Source organism: Chlorocebus sabaeus, chromosome 16 (assembly GCF_047675955.1).
Source record: "Chlorocebus sabaeus isolate Y175 chromosome 16, mChlSab1.0.hap1, whole genome shotgun sequence".
Classification (NCBI taxonomy): domain Eukaryota; kingdom Metazoa; phylum Chordata; class Mammalia; order Primates; family Cercopithecidae; genus Chlorocebus; species Chlorocebus sabaeus.
This window is the reverse complement of record NC_132919.1, coordinates 69,017,109-69,038,414: the sequence shown is the minus strand read 5'-3', so window position 1 is coordinate 69,038,414 and position 21,306 is coordinate 69,017,109. Positions and strand designations below refer to the sequence as shown.

The 21,306-nt window shown below is 44.3% G+C and overlaps 1 protein-coding gene across 6 annotated transcripts in view; it reads right to left on the bottom strand.

Moving 5' to 3' along the window:
* The window catches only part of EZH1 (enhancer of zeste 1 polycomb repressive complex 2 subunit), a 48,003-nt gene that overhangs the window by 17,891 nt on the left and 8,806 nt on the right, over positions 1–21,306 (bottom strand). For 3 of the 6 annotated variants that reach the window (XM_008012606.3, XM_008012603.3, XM_037993161.2), the window contains exons 2-10: positions 15,940–16,030; positions 14,272–14,399; positions 13,069–13,197; positions 9,456–9,575; positions 7,935–8,055; positions 5,274–5,450; positions 4,093–4,195; positions 3,444–3,607; positions 2,966–3,057 (exon numbers count right to left, since the gene is read on the bottom strand). In XM_008012606.3, the coding sequence (XP_008010797.1) occupies positions 2,966–3,057; positions 3,444–3,607; positions 4,093–4,195; positions 5,274–5,450; positions 7,935–8,055; positions 9,456–9,575; positions 13,069–13,197; positions 14,272–14,388 (1,023 nt within the window). In that variant the 5' untranslated portion in view covers positions 14,389–14,399; positions 15,940–16,030. The remainder of the gene's footprint in view (positions 1–2,965; positions 3,058–3,443; positions 3,608–4,092; positions 4,196–5,273; positions 5,451–7,934; positions 8,056–9,455; positions 9,576–13,068; positions 13,198–14,271; positions 14,400–15,939; positions 16,031–21,306) is intronic. The other 3 variants (XM_008012605.3, XM_008012609.3, XM_008012607.3) reach the window with 2 other exon arrangements.

Here is a 21,306-nt window from a genome sequence, read left to right as displayed (position 1 = left end):
CTTCTAGGCTCAAGTGATCCTCCCACCTCAGCCTCCCAAGTAGCTGGGATTATAGGCGCACACCACCAAGCCCAGCTAATTTTTGTATTTTCTGTAGAGATGGGGTTTTGCCATGTTGCCCAGGCTGGTCTCGAACTCCTGGGCTCAAGCTATCCACCTGCCTCAGCCCCCTAAATTGCTGGGATTACAGGCATGAGCCACCATTTTAATATAATGGTCAAACATTTTAACATAAATAAAATCAAATTTCCAGACCTAATTTCTAGGTTATAAGGAAGAGAAGACAGAAGAACAAAGAAATGACACTGTGAAAAAACAACAGATGAATCCAGGGTGTGGGTCATCCTACAAGACAACCAGCCTGGAACTTTTAAAAAGATTTAAAAAGTGATAGAATTATTTGACATTAAAAACGAGTAGGCCGGGCGCGGTGGCTCAAGCCTGTAATCCCAGCACTTTGGGAGGCCGAGACGGGCGGATCACGAGGTCAGGAGATCGAGACCATCCTGACTAACGTGGTGAAACCCCGCCTCTACCAAAAAAACACAAAAAACTAGCCGGGCGAGGTGGCGGGCGCCTGTAGTCCCAGCTACTCGGGAGGCCGAGGCAGGAGAATGCCGTAAACCGGGGAGGCGGAGCTTGCAGTGAGCTGAGATCTGGCCACTGCACTCCAGCCTGGGCGACAGAGCGAGACTCCATCTCAAAAAAAAAAAAAAAAAAAAAAAAAAAACGAGTAAAAAGACATAATAAGGCTGGAGGCCTTATTACGCCTGTAATCCCAGCACTTTGGGAGGCCAGGCAGGCTGATCACCTGAGGTCGGGAGTTCAAGACCAGCCTGACCAACATGGAGAAACCCTGTCTCTACTAAAAAAACAAAAATTAGCTGGGTATGGTGGCGCATGCTTGTAATCCCAGCTACTTGGGAGGCTGAGGCAGGAGAATCATTTGAACCCGGGAGGCAGAGGTTGCAGTAAGCCGAGATTGCACCATTGCACTCCAGCCTGGGCAACAAGAACGAAACTCTGTCTCAGAAAAAAAAAACAAAAAACAAAAAACATAATAACCAAATATGATGCCTGACTGGATAATCCTGGTTTGGAAACAAAACAAAACACAAAAATAGCTATTCTTAGTACAGCTGAAATATATTAATAGAATGGGTAGTAGAGGATATTATACAATTTTTGTTAATTGTCCTAGGTGTAATAATGTGGTTATGTAAGAGAACGTCTTTATGCTGAAACATTTACCAAATGAGCATCACAATGTCTGCAACTTATTGTCAAATGGTTCAGCAAAAGATATACATACACACATATATGGAGAAAGGAGATATAGAAAAAAATGTTATCAAATCCAGGAAGAAGGTATCTTTCAACTCTGCATGATTGAAAATGTTCTCAATAAACAGTTGGGGGAAAATAGTCCAGCATTATATTTAATATGAACTCAAACCTAAAACGCAATAAAAGAAAAACTGTGCATACATATCTCTGTAAGTTAAACATGCATACATTTCAGGCATTGGCAGCATCTTTGTAATACACGTACAGGGTATCAGGGTGACTCCCGTGAGAAAGGCAATGCCCTTTTGACTTATTTGCTGGTATGTTGACATAACACGGTATATATTTTTTTAAAGCATGGAGTAATTTCATTTTATTATTATTATTTTTTGAGATGGAATCTCACCATCTCACCCAGGCTGGAGTGCAGTGGCATGATCTCGGCTCACTGCAGCCTCCACCTCCTGGGTTCAAGCAATTCTCCTATCTCAGCTTCCCAAGTAACTGGCACTACAGGCATGTGTCACCACACCTGGCTAATTTTGTATTTTTAGTAGAGACACGGTTTTACTATGTTGACCAGGCTGGTCTCAAACTCCTGACCTGAAGTGATCCACCCTCCTCGGCCTCCCAAAGTGCTGGAATTACAGGCGTGTACTACCACGCCTGGATGAAAAACATGGAGTAATTTTAAAAGCATGACCTGTGGAGTTAGACCCTGGCTTGAATTTCATCACTGCCATACCACTGACTTATCAACAAACTTTAGGCAAAATATATAACTTCTGTAATCCATAGTTTCCTCTACCTCATGACACTGTTACAGGATGAGAATAAGACAAGGTATGTTAAGGGCCTACTATGGTACTTGGCACATAGGAAGGAGTCAATACACATTAGGAAAAAAATAAACCCAATAACATCTATTCTTTTGCTTTTACTGTACGGCCCATTTTCCACATGTGTGCCCAACAGCATTCTCTACCATCTTTCCGTCTATTATCCCACTAAAGATAGTTCCAAAAGCACTTGGCTGGCTATATAATTTTAATAGGTGGCAGAAATTTTATCAAGATATTTTACTCATCGCCTAGGCTCATCCTATTGGGTAAAAAAACCAAACTGTCTTTGGCAAGTCCAGTTGATCTATTTCCTTCTAGCTCTCAGTATATTGCCTCCCCAATATGCCAGGTTATTTATGCTGCTTCATAAGGTCTGTCCATCGGGGAAGGGTCCATCTGGTCAATCACAACAAGACATCAGCATCATCTCGTGCTATCCGTCTCATAGTTATATGTGTTTATAAGAAGATAGCAAAGAAACTAGAGAGCGTACGCACCCCCCCGGCACTTTGCTCCAATTCTAACAATACAGTTTTAGGCTCTGAAATCTAAGCAGATGATATTTAGCGCAGGCAAGCCTTTAATGATTTTTGAATCTGCACTCCATCAGACTAACGTTATAGTCCTACCATGTCTGGGGAGTTCCTTAAGAGCGGTCCCACAGTAACTGGGGAACTCCTTAAGAGCAAAAACCATGTTTTATTTGTGCTATATGACCCCCAGAGTGCTACGTACTGGCTCACGTGGCTTGTGTTCCCAGAGGCAGAAAGCCTAAGGACCATTTCCTGCTCAATCTTCTGTGAAGTTAATAATGCCAGAACAGCTTAAGAACATACCAGCAAAAGGAAGCAGTCTGTGCCACATGGTTCTGGTTCAATCTTGATTTCTTTATTCTTGCGTTTATATACATTAGGGGTGGCATGAAAAGCTGGAAAACAAAAACTGTCTTGTTGCCAGTGGTCTATCCACTTGACAAGATGAGGAAAAACGAAATTGAATTAGAGAGCTATTGTAGGAGTTAGAATTCGATATAAACAGCTACTATCAGGGTGCACAGAATTCAGTCATTTCTGACGCCAACACAATGCTTTCAAAGCTAGGAGGTCCTGAGGGACAGATATATTGCTGGCGAGCCTGTCCCGATCATGCAGAGCATGTTGCACTATAACTGAACAAGGCAAAATAGAACTGACCCTTTGTAAAACGTCAGAACAGAAGCCAGGAACTCTAGACGAGAAACCAGAACAAAGAGAAGGAAATAGTGGCTGGGGATGGAAGAGAGGAGAGCATTTCAAACAGAGTAGCCCCACTCACGGTGAAGGAAGCAGTCGTATTTAAAGCAGCGCCGGCAAAACAGTGTGTGGAAGGAGTGCAGAGATTGCTCCCGCTGCACAGACTTGGCATTGGGGCCATCGATGTTGGGTGTGCACTGAGGGGGAAGTGCATTGGGGTCTGACATCTCTGTTAGCTCTCGATACCTATTTAAGAAAAGAGAGATAAGAGTTCCTCCAAGGGACCGCCTCCACTGAGGAAATACAGATTGGGTACTGACAGTAGCCCACCTACGGTCTGCCAAGGGAGGATGGGTGTTTTTTATAGGTCTAGTTGATAAGAGAATGATAGATAACTAAAGTGGGTACACCATGGTAATTATGCTGGGTTGGGCAAATGTTGGAAAGTAAGGGGAGGGAAGGATTTGATGAGATGGTGCTGGAGTAACTCTCCAGAAAAATGGCAGAGTAAAAGTTCTCTGCCCAGACCCACTCAAAAGCCAGTATACAAAGACCCTTAATATAGTAAGGGGGGCATTCAGAGGTAATTGAGTAAGCAAAAATAATCCAAGTACAGGCAAATCATAACGCCTTTACCATAAACAAAGCTTTTTAAAACCAAAAATTAGAAGGGAATAAAGGTTTTGTCCCGAGTACTCTGTATACAGCCTAAGTGGGACAACTTTCCCTACCTCTCCTTCATGTCATCTGGGACACCATTCTCAGGGAACATTGAGGCAATTGCACTGAAGATCATGTCATTTGGGAACTGTTTCTTGGAACTCTTTTTGTTGCCTGAATTGAAAATGACAAAAAGCTCCTGAGTGCGATTATCAGAACATGCAAACAAATCTGTGCGATCTGTGCAGCATTTTGATTAGAGCTGCTTTGTTACCTAACCACTGATTGTTTGGAGATACATAAACATCAGTGCTATCTGAACTTATCTGATATAGGCTACCAGTAAATAAGGAAGTTAGAGTAGTCTACATACTAACCACAAAATCCACCGTCCCCGTTAGAATCTGGATGTGAGGTGGCTCACGCCTGTAATCCCAGTCAGTACTTTGGGAAGGGCAGTACAAGGAGGCAGATCACTTGAGGCCAGGAGTTTGAGACCAGCCTGGCCAACATGGTGAAACCTCAACTCTACTAAAAATACAAAACTTAGCCAGGTTTGGTGGCATAGGCCTGTAGTCCCAGCTACTTGGAAGGCTGACACACAATAATCGCTTGAACCAGGATGGCGGAGGCTGCCGTGAGCCGAGATTGCGCCACTGCACTCCACCTTGGGTGACAGAGCAAGACTCTGTCTCAAAAAAATAATAAATAATAGATTTTTAAAATAAAAATAAAAATTTGGAGGTAAAAAGTGTGTTCATGGAGAGACCTGAACACAGAAGAATCCTATCATAAAGTGGATGCTGAAGAACTAGACTGATACTATAATTATGATATAATAAAAGAGAATACACTATGTCCCCGGACATAGTGTATAATTAAATAACATATAATATAATTAAGGTATTAAATTTTAAATTAAGTAAACAGTGACATGGAAAAGTACTCATAAGATTAAATAAAAAGGGATATACAATTTGATATATACATATACATAAATTGGCATGATCCCAATTTCACATAACACATAAAATTAGAAATGAATAGCAATGATTATTCTGTCAGTTCTTCTACTTTCTTCTTCACCTAAGTCACAGCTACCTGAAGCTATCAGTTAATGATCATGTTCTCCTTTTAAGTGAACCAACAAGAAGCACCAATAGCCTTTAATAGGCCACAAACCTTTCCAGTTCTTCCTTCTTCCCTATCCCTGTCACTTTAAAAACGGAATAAGGGAGCCAGTGCTATGTACCTTCAATAGCATGTCGCTTTCGCTTTCTTGTTACTGGCAGATCTTCTTTGCTATCATCCTGCTTTCCATCTGAGGTGTCATTGTGCCCATCCTCCTCCTCATCTGAGTATTGATTCAGGGCATCGACCAACTCCAGAAAAACAGCATCACTAATCAGGACGGATCCAGGGATCATCTCTGAAACATGAGGATTCGAAGGATGAGCAGTGGTGACTTCACATTCCATTAGTCCCCCTAGGCAGGTTTTCTTGTGCTCACTCCAGAGGCCCAGATAAGTCACATTGTGTACATTTTCACATGGGAGATCTGGAAATTACAATCATTTGACTGGCTACTACACATGCAGTAGGCAGCTGGCTAGAGTAGGAATACAGCTATAGGCTTTATTCTTTTTTTTTTTTTTTTTTTTTAAAAGACAGAGTTTTGCTCTTGTTGTCCAGGCTGGAGGGGCGATCTCAGCTCACTGCAACCTCCACCTCCTGGGTTCAAGTGACTCTCCTGCCTCATCCTCGAGAGCATCTGGGATTACAGGCACGTGCTACCACCCCGGCTAATTTTGTATTTTGGTAGAGACGGGGTTTCTCCATGTCAGGCTGGTCGTGAACTCCTAACCTCAGGTGATCCGCCTGCCTCAGCCTCCCAAAGTGCTGGGATTACAGGTGTGACCCACCATGCCCAGCCACAGGCTTTATTCTTACTGAAGAACTTCACTTCCTCAGTCACAAGTCAACTCTGATTCTGGTTCAAAATCTCATGAAAGTTTGTCCAAACAATCTCTGGTAGGGCAGAGAAAAAATAAAAAAATGAAAATTCTCTTGGCTTTGCTGCTGGTGAGTCAGTAATGACGTCTCTAAATCAAAATACAGCAATTTTTCCTAAAATTGTACTTTATGGAGATGTACTACAATTTAGGAGGTCTTTGAACACTAGGAGGCACTGTGGACAAATAATGTAGTTCAACAGCATCACAACAGTGCCTACAATTGTCAAAAGAGCAGGTGGGGCTGTTGGTTTACAAATTGATGGGGAGCCTCTCCTCTTTCCATTTCTTACACATGGACAGACTTTTCTAGAATTACGACTAAATCCAAACAATCGCTTTTAGGAAATTCAGATTATTAAAACCATCTAGGGGATGCCTGGATCAAAGAAATATGGCAGAGAGGCTCACTGCCATTCTCAGAGAAAGAGAAATAGAGAACAAAATGATCTTGGATGTACTTATGGAAAACTAAGTCCTAAGATTAAACTTATTTATACAATAAACTTTCTCTCCAGCCACTGATTACTACATAATCCTTTTATGTCCCAACTCCTTTTAAAATTTAATGAGGGTACTTTAAATAATTTTTATTTCTGTTTCTGCTGCTTGAATCAGAAATAACTAGAGAAAGAAAGAAAGAAAGAAAGAAAGAAAGAAAGAAAGAAAGAAAGAAAGAAAGAAAGAGGGAGGGAGGGAGGGAGGGAGGGAGGAAGGGAAGGAAGGGAAGGAAGGGAAGGAAGGGAAGGAAGGAAAGGAAAGGAAGGAAAGGAAGGAAAGGAAGGAAAGGAAGGAAAGGAAGGAAAGGAAGGAAGAAAGAAAGAAAGAACTAGGGTATTTTGGACCAGGCATGTTGGCTCACTCTTGTAATCTCAGAACTTTGGGAGGCCAATGTGGGAGGATTACTTGAGGCCAGGAGTTTAAGACCAGCCCGGGCAATGTGGTGATACTCTATCTCTACAAAAAAATTTTAAAAATAAGCCAGGGCCGGGCGTGGTGGCTCAAGCCTGTAATCCCATCACTTTGGGAGGCCGAGGTGGGTGGATCATGAGGTCAGGAGATAGAGACCATTCTGGTTCACAAGGTGAAACCCCGTCTCTACTAAAAATACAAAAAATTAGCCGGGCGTGGTGGTGGGGGCCTATAGTCCCAGCTACCTCAGGAGGCTGAGGCAGGAGAATGGCGTGAACCTGGGAGGCAGAGCTTGCAGTGAGCCGAGACTGCACCACTGCACTCCAGCTTGGGTGACAGAGCAAGACTCTGTCTCAAAAAAAAAAAAAAGCCAGATGTGGTGGAGTGCACCTGTAGTCCCAGCCCCCAGGAGGCTGAAGCAGGAAAATCACTTAAGCCCAGGAGGTCGAGGCTACAATAAGCTATGATTGTGCCACTGCATTCCAGCCTGGGTGACTGAGTAAGACCCTGTCTCTAAAAAAAATAAAAATAAAAAAATTGGGCCAGGCATGGTGGCTCATGCCTGTGATCCCAGCACTTTGGGAGGCCGAGGTGGGTGGATCACCTGAGGTCAGGAGTACGAGACCAGCCTGACCAACATGGTGAAAACCCATCTCTACTAAAAATACAAAAACTAGCTGGGCGTGGTGGCAGACACCTGTAGTCCCAGCTGCTTGGGAGGCTGAGGCAGGAGAATTGCTTGAAACCAGGAAGCAGAGATTGCAGTGAGCCGAGATTGCGCCACTGCACTCCAGCCTCGGCAACTAAAGTAAAACTCCATCTCAAAAAAAAAAAAAAAATTTAACTCCCAGTCATGTGATGACATTGAAATATTCTTCAGTGTGTGCCCCATGGGGCAGAAGATAAAAGCAAGATGGCGAGATGATGAGGTACCAAATAAGAGGCCTGATTCTAACAAAATTTTCTCCCAAAGAGTTCAGTACCGCTACCTTCTTCACCATGGACTTTCCCATCATAGTTATTGATCAGCTCCTCAATAAAAGTCTCATCTTCTTCTTTCACTTCATCTCCCATGTAGGGAATATTGCACAAAACCGTCTCATCTTCTACCTGAAATCAAACCAGATGTCATTCATTCCATGAAGCCATCATGCATCTCCTCTTTCCTATTTAGTGGAATCTTTGCTGAACTTTGTTTGCTGCTTGAGTCTCCTGAAAAATGCCTTTGTCCCAGAGTTTCCTGCATTTTAAACACTGGCCATTTTGTTTTGCCAGAAAAACCTCAAATGGGGCCAAGCGTGGTGGCTCACGCCTGTAATCCCAGCACTTTGGGAGGCTGAGGCAGGCGGATCACGAGGTCAGGAGATTGAGACCATTCTGGCCAACATGGTGAAACCCTGTCTCTACTAAAATACAAAAAATTAGCTGGGCATGGTGGAGTGCGCCTGTAGTCCCAGCTACTAGGGAGGCTGAGGCAAGAGAATCGTTTGAACCTGGGAGGCGGAGGTTGCAGTAAGCTGAGATCGTGCCACTGTACTCCGGCCTGGCAACAGACTTAGACTCCGTCTCAAAAAAAAAAAAAAAGTTGCTAATTGTTTTCATAAGTAGAGAGATAGATGGATAAATAAAAATGAAGGCTTCTAAGATTATGATGTGCAATTTAACTACAAAATAAATTGGGTAACCATAAGACATGAGTATTTTATAAAATGGACTAAGATTCTCTAATAATAAAAAAAAATTATGATTACAACTCATGCCAGTCACACTCAATGGGAACCTAAAGTCAACTGCAGCCTAGGCTATGGATATTTTTTGGCAGTAAACAATAGTAAATAATTTTGGGGGAGTGAGGTGCTCAGCAGAGAATACAGTCATTCTAAAATCCCCAAGTAGCAAGTAAAATTATTCTGAAGTTTTATTCTAAGAGATGATTCCCTTCTATAAACCTCGACCTCATTCCAACCAGTAGTACGGCTATCTGTCACCAGGCAGATGATAAGCAATGGCAGTATTTAGAGAGGAATGATGATCAAAACCACAAATAATCCTAACAGGAGTCAGCACAAAGGCCCAGATGAAAGGACTGTGTGCACGTCTGTTGTCTCAGCTGTTTTTGTAGCATCTTGCATTTAGAGAATTCAGAAAGGATTACTCCATCAACAGGGAGCAGACAACCTGCTCAAGCCTCAAGAGTCTGATTTAGACTGCATTTAACTGTGCATAATATTGGGCCAAGGTACTAAGAGAAAATTGAAGTCTTGCTCAATCTTATTCATTTAAAAAAGAACCAGCATCAATTCCAAAGCACACATGAGAGAGCATAAAATCTGACAAGTTAGAATAACTTGCAATATATATTGTTTAGAATAAGTTAATTACCTTGTTCTGCCCTGCATGTCCTAGCTTTGTTAAGTATTGGACAATCTTTACCCTAAGAGGAGCTCTGGCATATCAACATAAGATAATCATACAGTTTAAATAACCACCCCAGTGCTTTCAATACATACCATAAAGTTCTGCTGGAGAGGGGACCAGGAATACATGATGGGAACCAATGCAACTGTGTTCAGTGACCTCATTAACATATGTTGGCTTGCAAATCCCGGGAAAATGCTCTCTATGGTACACTGAAATATAAGCAATGACATGGAGAGGGAAAGACGGGCATATAACCCAAGAAAGAAATGTAATTTCCTTCCAAAATTGGCCGGGCATAGTGGCTCATGCCAGTAATCCCAGCATTTCGGGAGGCCAAGACAGGCGGATCACTTGAAGTCAGTTTGAGACCAGCCAGGCCAACATGGTGAAACCCCATCTCTACAAAAACATAATCCAAAAATTAGCTGAGCATGGTGGTACACGCCTGTAATCCCAGCTATTTGGGAGGCTGAAGCATGAGAATCACCTGAACCTGGGAGGCGGAGGTTGAGTGAGCCACTGCACTCCAGCCTGGGCAACAGAGCGAGACTCTATCTCAAGAAAAAAAAAAAAAAGGAAAAAAATGATCTTAGTAGCCTCTAGTTCTTACAAACTAATAAATTAAACTAAGAATATTCAGATGGCATTTAAAATTATAAAAAATTTGGCCAGGTATGGTGGCTCATGCCTGTAATCCTAGAACTTTGGGAGACTGAGGCAGGAGGATCATGAGGTCAGGAGATTAAGACTATCCTGGCCAACATGGTGAAACCCAGTCCCTACTAAAAATACAAAAATTAGTCCGGGCGCGGTGGCTCACGCCTGTAATCCCAGCACTTTGGGAGGCCGAGACGGGCGGATCACGAGGTCAGGAGATCGAGACCATCCTGGCTAACACAGTGAAACCCCGTCTCTACTAAAAATACAAAAAGAAATTAGCCAGGTATGGTGGTGGGCGCCTGTAGTCCCAGCTACTCTGGAGGCTGAGGCAGGAGAATGGCGTGAACCCGGGAGGCGGAGCTGGCAGCGAGTGGAGATCGCACCACTGCACTCCAGCCTGGGCGACAGAGCGAGACTCCGTCTCAAAAAAAAAAAAAAAAAAAAAAAAATTAGCTGGGCGTGGTGGCACACACCTGTAGTCCCAGCTACTCGGGAGGCTGAGGCAGGAGAATCGCTTGAACCCGGGAGGCGGAGGTTGCAGTGAGCCAAGATCACGTCATTGCACTCCAGCATGGTGACAGAGCGAGACTCCATCTCAAACAAAAAAAAAAATTTAAAAACAAATTAACAAATTGAGAGTTTTATAACATCATCTTGCAAAAGGAATCCCTAGACTGCAAACCTGTGGAAAGCAGAAACTTTTTTTTTTTTTTTTTTGAGACAGGATCTCACTCTGTTGCCCAGGCTGAGAGCAGTTGTGCAATCACAGCTCACTGCAGCCTCTGCCTCCCAAGCTAAAGCCATCCTCCAACCTCAGCCTCCTAAGCAGCTGGGATCACAGGCATGTGCTACTCATCCAGTTAGCCAGCTAATTTTATTTATTTATTTTTGTAGAGACAGGGTCTCACTAAATATTCCCACGTTGGTCTTCAACTCCTGGACTCAAGCAATCATCCTGACTTGGCCTCCCAAAGTGCTGGGATTACAGGTGTGAGCCACTACACCCGGCCAAAAGCAGGGACTCTTCTTCACCTTTGTGTCCTCTACAGAGTTCAGCATAGTACTTCCCATACTCAACTGATGTTTACTTCAACTCAAACTGTTGTTCTGCTTGGGTCGTATATAACAATAAAGAGCCTCTGAAAGTCCTGAGAGATGAGGAAGTTTTCTGAAGACCTAAACCTTAAAACAGTGGACATCAACTTAGCTGCATAGGTGATAGGGATAGTACATGGAGAAGCAAAGTGGTATAGAAATTATAGTAACATTCTGATTCAGGAAAGATATTTGCTCTCAATACACCATCTGCTTTTTGTTTTTTGTTTTGAGGCAGGGTCTCACTCTGTTGCCCAGGCTGGAGTGCAGTGGCACAATCTTGGCTCACTGCAACCTCCACCTCCCGGGTACAAGCAATTCTGCCTCAGGCTCCCAAGTAGCTGGGATTACAGGTGCACACTACCATGCTCAGCTAATTTTTATATTTTTAGTAGAGACAAGGTTTCACCATGTTGGCCAGGCTGGTCTTGAACTCCTGACCTCAGGTGATCCATCCGCCTCAGCCTCTCAAAGTGCTGGGTTTACAGGCATGAGCCACTGTGCCCGGCTTCTGCTTTCTTTTTTTTAAGAGACAGAGTCTCACTCTGTCACCCAGGCTGGAGATCATAGCTCACTGCAGCTTTGAACTCTTGGGTTCAAGTGATTCTCCCACCTCAGCCTCCCAAGTAGCTGGGATTATAGGTATACACTACTATGCCTGGATAATATTTACTTTTTATATTTGAAAAATATTATCTATTTCCCAGGTGTTGGAGGTTACAGTGAGCTATGATAATGACACTGCACTCCAGTCTGGGTGACACAGTGAGATCTTCTCTCTAAATAATAATAATGATAATAATTTATTTTCATAAAGTTTCTTTTTTTTGGAGATGGTGTTTTGCTCTTGTTGCCCAGGTTGGAGTGCGATGGTGCCATCTCAGCTCACTGCAACCTCCACCTCCCAGGTTCGAGCGATTCTCCTGCCTCAGCATCCCTAGTAGCTAGGATTACAGAAGTGCGCCACGATGCCTGGCTAATTTTTTTGTACTATTAGTAGAGACGCGGTTTCACCAGGTTGGCCAGCCTGGTCTCAAACGCCTGACCTCAGGTGATCCACCCACCTTGGCCTCCCAAAGTGCTGGGATTACAGGGTGAGCCACCGCGTCCTGCCAAAGTTTCTTAACTAGAACATTCTTTTATTTATTTATTATTTATTTTTTTTTTTGAGAGACAGTCTCAGTCTTTCACCCAGGCTGGAGTGCAGTGGCGTGATCTTGGCTCACTGCAACTTCTGCCTCCTAGGTTCAAGAGGTTCTCAGGCCTCAGCCTCCCAAATAGCTGGGATTATAGGCATGCACCACCACACTCAGTTAACTTTTGTATTTTTAGTAGAGACAGTGTTTTGCTGTGTTGGCCAGGTTGGTCTTGAACTGCTGGCCTCAAGTGGATCCATCTCCCTCAGCCTCCCAAAGTGCTGAGATTACAGGTGTGAGCCACTGCGCCCGGCCCCCAAGATTATTCTTGAAGCTACAGATTTACTATCTTAATAATTCAAAGTTGACTAAAATAACTATCTATTAACCTTAACCTTATTTATTTATTTATTTCCTTTCTTTCCTTTTTGTTTTTTTAGACTTAGGGTCTTTCTCTGTCACCCAGACTGGAGTGTTGTGGTGAAATCATAGTTTATTTCAGCCTTGAACTTCTGGGCTCAAGCAATCCTTCCACCTCAGCCTCCCAAGTAGCTGGGACTACAGGTATGCACCACCACGTCTCGCTAATTTTCTTTAAAAAATTTTAGAGACACAGTCTATGTTGCCCAGGCTGGTCTCAAATTCCTCACCTCAAGCGATCTTCCCACCTCAGCCTCCCAAATAGCTGGGAATACTTGTGTGAGCCACCATACCTTGTCTTACTTATTCACTCTCTAAAAAGTCACAAATATAGGAAAAAGCTTTAAGCCCAAGGAAGAGAGGAAGACTGAGCTTAAACTCCCCAAAGTACCTTTTTGAGAAAAGGGTGTCCACTCACAGGCTTCATCGACTGAACAGGTTGGACACGAAGCTTCTTCCATTCTTCATTGAGGATCTGGGTTTTTTCTTGAACCTTTGCAAAATTTGCCACATACAAAGCCTAGCAAAGCCATGAAAAAGATTAAGATATATTGTTACTAGGCCGGGTGCGGTGGCGCAAGCCTGTAATCCCAGCACTTTGGGAGGCCGAGACAGGCAGATCACGAGGTCAGGAGGTCGAGACCATCCTGGCTAACACAGTGAAATCCCGTCTCTACTAAAAAATACAAAAAACTAGCCGGGCGAGGTGGTGGGCGCCTGTGGTCCCAGCTACTCAGGAGGCTGAGGCAGGAGAATGGTGTAAATCCAGGAGGCGGAGCTTGCAGTGAGCTGAGATCCGGCCACTGCACTCTAGCCTGGGCGACAGAGCGAGACTCCATCTCAAAAAAAAAAAAAAAGATACATTGTTACTTAACTAATTAATAAATACATTATTTTTTTGTGAGACGGAGTCTTGCTCTGTTGTCGCCCAGGCTGGATTGTAGTAGTGTGATCTCAGCTCATCACAACCTCCGCCTCCTAGGTTCACGTGATTCTCCTACCTCGGCCTCCCAAGTAGCTGAGATTATAGGCACAGACCACCACACCTGGCTAATTTTTGTATTTTCGGTAGAGACGGTGTTTCACCATGTTGGCCAGGCTGGTTTCAAACTCCTGGCCTCAAGTGATCTGCCCGACTCAGCCTCCCAAAGTGCTGGAATTACAGGCATGAGTCACCGTGCCTGGCCTTTTGTTTTTTTTTTTTTTTTTGAGATGGAGTCTTGCTCTGTCACCCAGGCAGGAGTGCAGTGGCACCATCTCGGCTCACTGCAACCTCCATCTCCTGGGTTCAAGCAATTCTCCTGCCTCAGTCTCCCGAGTAGCTGGGATTACAGGCGCACGACACCACGCCTGGCTAATTTTTGTACTTTTAGTAGAGATGGGGTTTCACCAGGTAGGACAGGCTGGTCTCGAAGTCCTGACCTCAGGTGATCCACCTGCCTCAGCCTCCCAAAGTGCTGAGATTACAGGTGTGAGCCACTGCGCCTGGCCCTGTTAAGATTTCAAAACGAAAGTTAAAAAAAAATTCCAACCCCTTTACATTGGATCAGTATATTGAAATACATAAACTTTCACTTGGGAATTATTTTTTTACCTTTGCACCCATATTTGCCTGAAGCCGTTTAAGTTGTCGAAGTCGCATATATTCAGATTTCACTTTTCTTTTCCAGTAAGTGATACATTTGGAGGTAGGGGGATTTGGTATTTCCATCTTGCTGTAATCTAAGAGAGACAGAGATGAGAATTAGCATTTTATTGCCTGGAAATGAAGCACTCCTCAAACACACACACAAAAAAATTCAATTATGCTTTCATTCCCATTAAATTTACTCATAAAAACATAAATTTAAAGAACCCAAATGTGTGAGTTCAACAAAAAGTTTCAATTTAAAAAAAAGAGGCAGTGGCTCATGCCTGTAATCCCAACACTTTAGGAGGCCGAGGTGGGAGCACTACTTGAGCCCAGGGATTTGAGATCACCTTGGGCAACATGATGAAACCCCGTCTCTACAGAAAATACAAAAATTAGCCAGGTGTGCTGGCGAGTGCCTGTAGTCCCAGCTACTCAGGAGGCTGATGTGGGAGGACTGCTTGAGCCCAGGAGGTCAAGGTTGCAGTGAGCCATGACCACGCCACTGCACTTCAGCCTGGGTGACAGAGTGAGACCTTGTCTCAAAAAGCAAAACAAAAAAAAAAACAAAAAACAAGTCCAGGCATGGTGGCTCATGCCTGTAATCCCAGCACTTTGGGAGGCCAAGGTGGGCAGATCTTCTGAGGTCAGGAGTTCGAGACCAGCCTGGCTAACATAGCGAAACCCCATCTCTACTAAAAATACAAAACAAAACAAAACAACAACAAAAAAATTAGCCAGGCATGGTGGCTTGTGCCTGTAATCCCAGCTACGTGGGAAGCTGAGACACGAGAATTGCTTGAACCTGGGAGGCGGAAGTTGCAGTGAGCCAAGATCGCGCAACTGCACTCCAGCCTGGGTGACAAAGTAAGACTCCATCCCCCCCGCAAAAAAAATGGCCTGGTGTGGTGGTTCATGCCTGTAATCCCAGCACTTTGGGAGGCCAAGGCGGGTGGATCACAAGGTCAGGAGTTCAAGACCAGCCTGGCCAAGATGCTGAAACCCTGTCTCTACTAAAAATACAAAAATTAGCCGGGTGTGGTAGCACACGCCTGTAATCCCAGCTACTCTGGAGGCTGAGGCAGGAGAATGGCTTGAACCTGGGAGGCAGAGGTTGCAGTGAGCCGAGATCGCACCACTGCACTCCAGCCTGGGCAACAGAGCAAGACTTCATCTCAAAGCAAAAACAAAAACAAAAACAAACAAAAAAACAACAAAATTTCACATTAGCAATTTCTGGTCCAATTATCAAAAAGCTTAGCCTCTGTCCTCCTGTAGTATCTTGTTTTTAATTTACCACTCAAGAAGTTCTCCCACAGTTACTAGGAACTTGGATTACGTCAAGATATGTAAGTCTTCTCTTTACTTTGAGTAAGAGAAGTGGTCAGCAAGAACCAAGTTTGCATCCAAGGGTTTCATGGAAAGACCCACCTATGTTACAAAACCATACTGCCAAATTGTCTAAATCTACCATATGCCTAGCAGTAAAAGTAGGATATGACAGCAGTATAATCTCATCTCCAAGTCAGCAGCAAGACATATGGAAATAGCAATGCAAATCCTCCCTTTTTTGGTATTTGAATTAAGGTTCAACGTTTTAAAGAAGTATTTATTATAATATACTTTACCTACCTCATAGAATGCAAGGGGAAGTGTTGGGTATTACGGTGTGCCTCTGTTCTTCAGGAGAATGGCAAGACACAACAGCAGAACAGATGTCCAGCTTTTCAAAAGAGAACAGACAGTGGTTCTATTAAGTTAGTGCGGCAAGTTAGACCCTGAAACCCTCGGTAGGATTTTCCCCCAGAATCAGGAAGACTTCAAGGTTTCTCCTACTATTTTTGTATGTCTAAGACAGGTCTCTATAATACTTGATGCCATTTGGGAAGAGGCCCTTTATTAAATTATATTTTTCTTTTTTTTTTTTTTTTGAGACGGAGTCTCGCTCTGTCACCCAGGCTGGAGTGCAGTGGCTGGATCTCAGCTCACTGCAAGCTCCGCCTCCCGGGTTTACGCCCTTCTCCTGCCTCAGCCTCCGAGTAGCTGGGATTACAGGCGCCCGCCACCTCGCCCGGCTAGTTTTTTTTGTATTTTTTAGTAGAGACGGGGTTTCACCGGGTTAGCCAGGATGGTCTCGATCTCCTGAGCTTGTGATCCACCCGTCTCGGCCTCCCAAAGTGCTGGGATTACAGGCTTGAGCCACCGCACCCAGCCTATATTTTTCCATAATGCTTTTTCTTGAGACAGAGTCTCACTCTGTTGCCCAGGCTGCAGTACAATGGCGCAATCTCAGCTCACTGCAACCTCTGCCTCCTGGGTACAAGTGATTCTCCTGCCTCAGCCTCCTGAGTAGCTGGGATTACAGACGCCCACCATCATGCCTGACTTTGGGAGGCCAAAGTGGGAGGGTTGCTAAGAGCCCAGGAGTTTGAGATTAGCTTGGCCAACACAGTCAGATCCTATGTCTATTTTTCAAAGTTTTCTTTTGCTATTGTTTTTATCATTGTTTAAAGGAAAAGAGGCTGGGTGCAGTGGCTTACATCTGTAATCCCAGCACTTTGGGAGGCCAAGCTGAGAGGATAGCCTGAGCTCAGGAGTTTGATACAAGCCTGGGTAACATAGTGAGACCTCATCTCTATTAAAAATAAAAAACATCATCCGGGCATGGTGGTGCGTGCCTGTAGTTTGGGCTACTCAAGAAGCTTAGGCGGGAGGATCACTTGAGCCCAGGAGATCAAGGCTAGAGTGAGCTACTGAGATTGTGCCCCTGTACTCCAGCCTGCGCAACAGAGTGAGACTCTGTCTCAAAAAAAAGAAAAACAAAAAGAAATGATCAGGCCACGTGCAGCAGCTCGTGCCTATAATTCCAACACTTTGGGACTCTAAGAAAGGCTGAGGCGGGCGGATCACCTGAGGTTGGGAGTTCGAGACCAGCCTGACCAACACGGAGACACCCCGTCTCTACTAAAAATACAAAATTAGCCGGGCGTGGTGGTGCATGCCTGTAATCCCAGCTACTCTGGAGGCTGAGGCAGGAGAATTGCTTGAACCCGGGAGGCAGAAGTTGTGATGAGCCAAGACTGCACCATTGCACTCCAGCCTGGGCAACGAGAGCGAAACTCGTTCTCAAAAAACAAATAAATAAATACATTAATAGAAAATAAACTGGCTATAGTGGCAGATGCTTGTAGTCCCAGCTGAGGTAGGAGAATCACATGAGCCCAGGAGTTCAAGACTACAGTGAACTATGATTGTGCCACTGAAATCCAGCCTGGGCAACAGAACAATAGTCTGTATCTCCAAAAAAAAAAGAAATCGTGTGGGCGCGGTGGCTCATGCCTGTAATCCCAACACTTTCGGAGGCCAAGGCGGGTGGATCACCTGAGGTCAGGAGTTCGAGACCATCCTGACTAACATCGTGAAACCCTGTCTCTACTAAATACAAAAATTTAGTAGAGGCACGGTGGCTCACACCTGGAATCGCAGCACTTTGGGAGGCTGAGGCAGGTGGATCATCTGAGGTCAGAAGTTCAAGACCAGCCGGGCCAACATGATGAAACCCTGTCTCTGCTAAAAATACAAAAATTAGTGGGCATGGTGGTGCATGTTTGTAATCCCAGCTACTTGGGAGGCTGAGGCAAGAGAATCGCTTGAACCTGGGAGGCAGAGGCTAGAGTGAGCCGAGATCATGCCACTGCTCTCCAGCCTGGGTGACAGAGCGAGATTCTGTCTCAAAAAAAAAAAAAGAAGAAATTAGCCAGGTGTGGTGGTGCATGCCTGTAGTCCCAGCTACTTGGAAGGCTGAGGCAGGAGAATCACTTGAACCTGGGAGGCGGAGGTTGCAGTGAGCCGAGATTGCGCCACTGTACTTCAGCTTGGGCAACAAGAGCAAAACTGTCTCAAAAAAAAAAAAAAAAAAAAAAAAAATCTGGGTGCTCATGCCTGTCATCTCAGCCAGCACTTTGGGAGGCCAAGGCGGGCAGATCACGAGGTCAGGAGATCCAGACCATCCTGGCTAACATGGTGAAACCCCGTCTCTTCTAAAACTACAAAAAATTAGCCCGGCATGGTGGCAGACGCCTGTGGTCCCAGCTACTGGGGAGGCTGAGGCAGGAGAAAGGTGTGAACCCGGGAGGTGGAGCTTACGGTGAGCCGAGATCGCACCAGTGCACTCCAGCCTGGGTGACAGAGCGAGACTCCATCTCAAAAAAAAAAAAAAAAAAAGGCCGGGCGGCTGACATCTGTAATCTCAGCACTTTGGAAGGTTGAGGCAGGCGGATCATGAGGTCAAGAGATTGAGACCAGCCTGGCCAGCATAGTGAAACCTCGTCTCTACTGAAAATACAAAAAATTAGCTAGGCATGGTGGTGGGTGCCTGTATTCCCAGTTACTTGGGAGGCTGAGGCAGGAGAATTGATTGAACCCAGGAGGTGGAGGTTGCAGTGAACCGAGACAGCGCCACTGCACTCCAGCCTGGTGACAGAGTGAGACTCCATCTCAAAAAAAAGACAAAAAAGTCATCAGCATGGACAAGAAAACAGCAAAATTTAACCCATTACCACACATATACCACAATAAGCTCATGATTATAATATCTCACACACATGGATTTTTTTTTTGAGACGGAGTCTCGCTGTGTCACCCAAGCTGGAGTATAGTGGCACGATCTCAGTTCACTGCAGCCTCCACTTCCCAGGTTCAAACGATTCTCGTGCCTTAGTCTCCTGAGTAGCTGACATTAGATCACCATGCCCGGCCAATTTTTGTATTTTTAGTAGACACAAGGTTTCACCATGTTGGCCAGTGTGGTCTGAAACTCCTGGCCTCAAGTGATCCGCCCGCCTCAGCCTCCCAAAGTGCTAGTATTACAGGCATGAGCCACCGCACCCGGCCAAAATAATGGTTTTAAATTGCAATCCCTCTTTCGTTCCTTTATGGCATTCATTTTCCTTTTTTCCTATTTTGCTTTTTGAAATAGTGAGCTTAGGTTTCTCCATGTATTTGAAAATGAAGATTTCCAGCTGGGGCAACATGCCAAAACCCAGTCTCTACAAAAAAAATTACAAAAATTACCCGGGCTTGGTAGCCTGTGCCTGCAGTCAGTCCCAGCTACTCAGGAGGCTGAGTTGGGAGAATCACCTGAGCATGGGGAGATAGAGGCTGCAGTGAGCCATGATCGTGCCACTATACTCCAGCCTGGGTGACAGAGTGAGGCCTTGTCAAAAAAAAAAAAAAAGTAAGGAAAGAAAGAAGGAAGGGCCGGGCGCAGTGGCTCACACCTGTAATCCCAGCACTTTGGGAGGCCGAGGTAGGCGGATCACATGAGGTCAGGAGTTCGAAACCAGCCTGGCCAACATGGTGAAACACCGTCTCTACTAAAAATACAAAAATTAGCCAGGTGTGATGGTGGATGCCTGTAATTCCAGCTACTTGGGAGGCTGAAGCAGGAGAATCACTTGAACCTGGGAGGCAGAGGTTGCAATGAGCTGAGATCGTGCCACTGCACTCCAGCCTGGGTGACAGAGTGAGACTTGGTCTCAAAAAAAGAAGAGAAAAGAAAAGAAGAAAGGAAGAAGGGAGGGAGGGAAACAGAAAGGCAGGGAGGGAAACAGAAAGGCAAGGAGGGAAAGAAAAGAAAAAAGAAGATTAAGTAATGGAATGGAAGATAATCTACAGCTGCTGTCTTGTCTGGCTGGCTGCGGTGGCTCACGCCTGTAATCCCAACACTTTGAGAGGCTGAGGCGGGTGGATCACTTGAGGCCAGGAGTTCGAGACCAGCCTGGCCAACATGGTGAAACCCTGACTCTACTAAAAATACAAAATTTAGCAAGCCATGTTGGCACACACCTACTTGGGAGGCTGAGGCAAGAGAATTGCTTGAACCTGGGAAGCACGGACTCACTTCATTGAGCCAAGATCTTGCCAACTCCAGCTTGGGTGACAGAGTGAGACTCTGTCTCATAAAAAAATAAAGAATACATTTGTTTTTAATTAAAGAAAAGAGCTATAGCTAAAATGTGATCTCCTATAGTCTGTCAAGAGATGACAGTAAATATATCATCATAATCCAATAATTAATGGCACCATTTCTAATTTTACTCAACCATTTTATTTGGCCAGAGGAATACACACATATACATGAAAATGCCATTAAGATTTAACGAATTACAATATAAAGTAAGCCACACTTCCACCTTTTACAATTAGAGTGATATTTGACTCTCATGTGTCCATAAGCGAATATTTATCTTACGTGGCTTTTCAATGGGTCTTCAATGTCTCTAAAAGTTTATTTGGCAGTTGGTCAGTCCTCACAAAGTGTCTAAGAAAGATGAGAATACTGTTTGAAACAGACAGATATGATTAAAATAAACACCTGAAACACAGCCATAAGATGAGTTTTCACAGCAGCTGGACCCTAACCAACAATTATCCTATCAAAGTTAAACAAAAGTGAACAAATAAAAAACTTAGCATTCACTAGAACAGGCAGATTTGGAGAGATGGATTAATTCATGTTGGGCAAAGGGAGTGGCACACAAAAAATACTTTATATTTCTACTAGATCTATTCTTTAGTTACTTACACATGCAAAACAGCACTTATATTCCAGGTAGGTACTTAGCTAGTACTTAAGAGCCTTTCATTATGTTCATCTACACATTGAAGATAAACTCCAAAACATATGCTATTTTGATCAAGAAATTAAAAAATAATTATTTATATAAGCAAGTCCTATAGCTCAATAATAAGATAAATCACCGATAAAAAGTGAGTAGAAGGCCAGATGCGGTGGCTCACACCTCTAATCCCAGCACTTTGGGAGGCCAAGGCAGGTAGATTACAAGGTCAAGAGTTCGAGACCAGCCTGACCAACACTGTGAAACCCTGTCTCTACTAAAAATACAAAAATTAGCCAGGCATGGTGGCGTGTGTCTGCAATCCCAGCTACTCAGGAAGCTGAGGCAGGAGAATTGCTTAAACCCAGGAGGTGGAGTT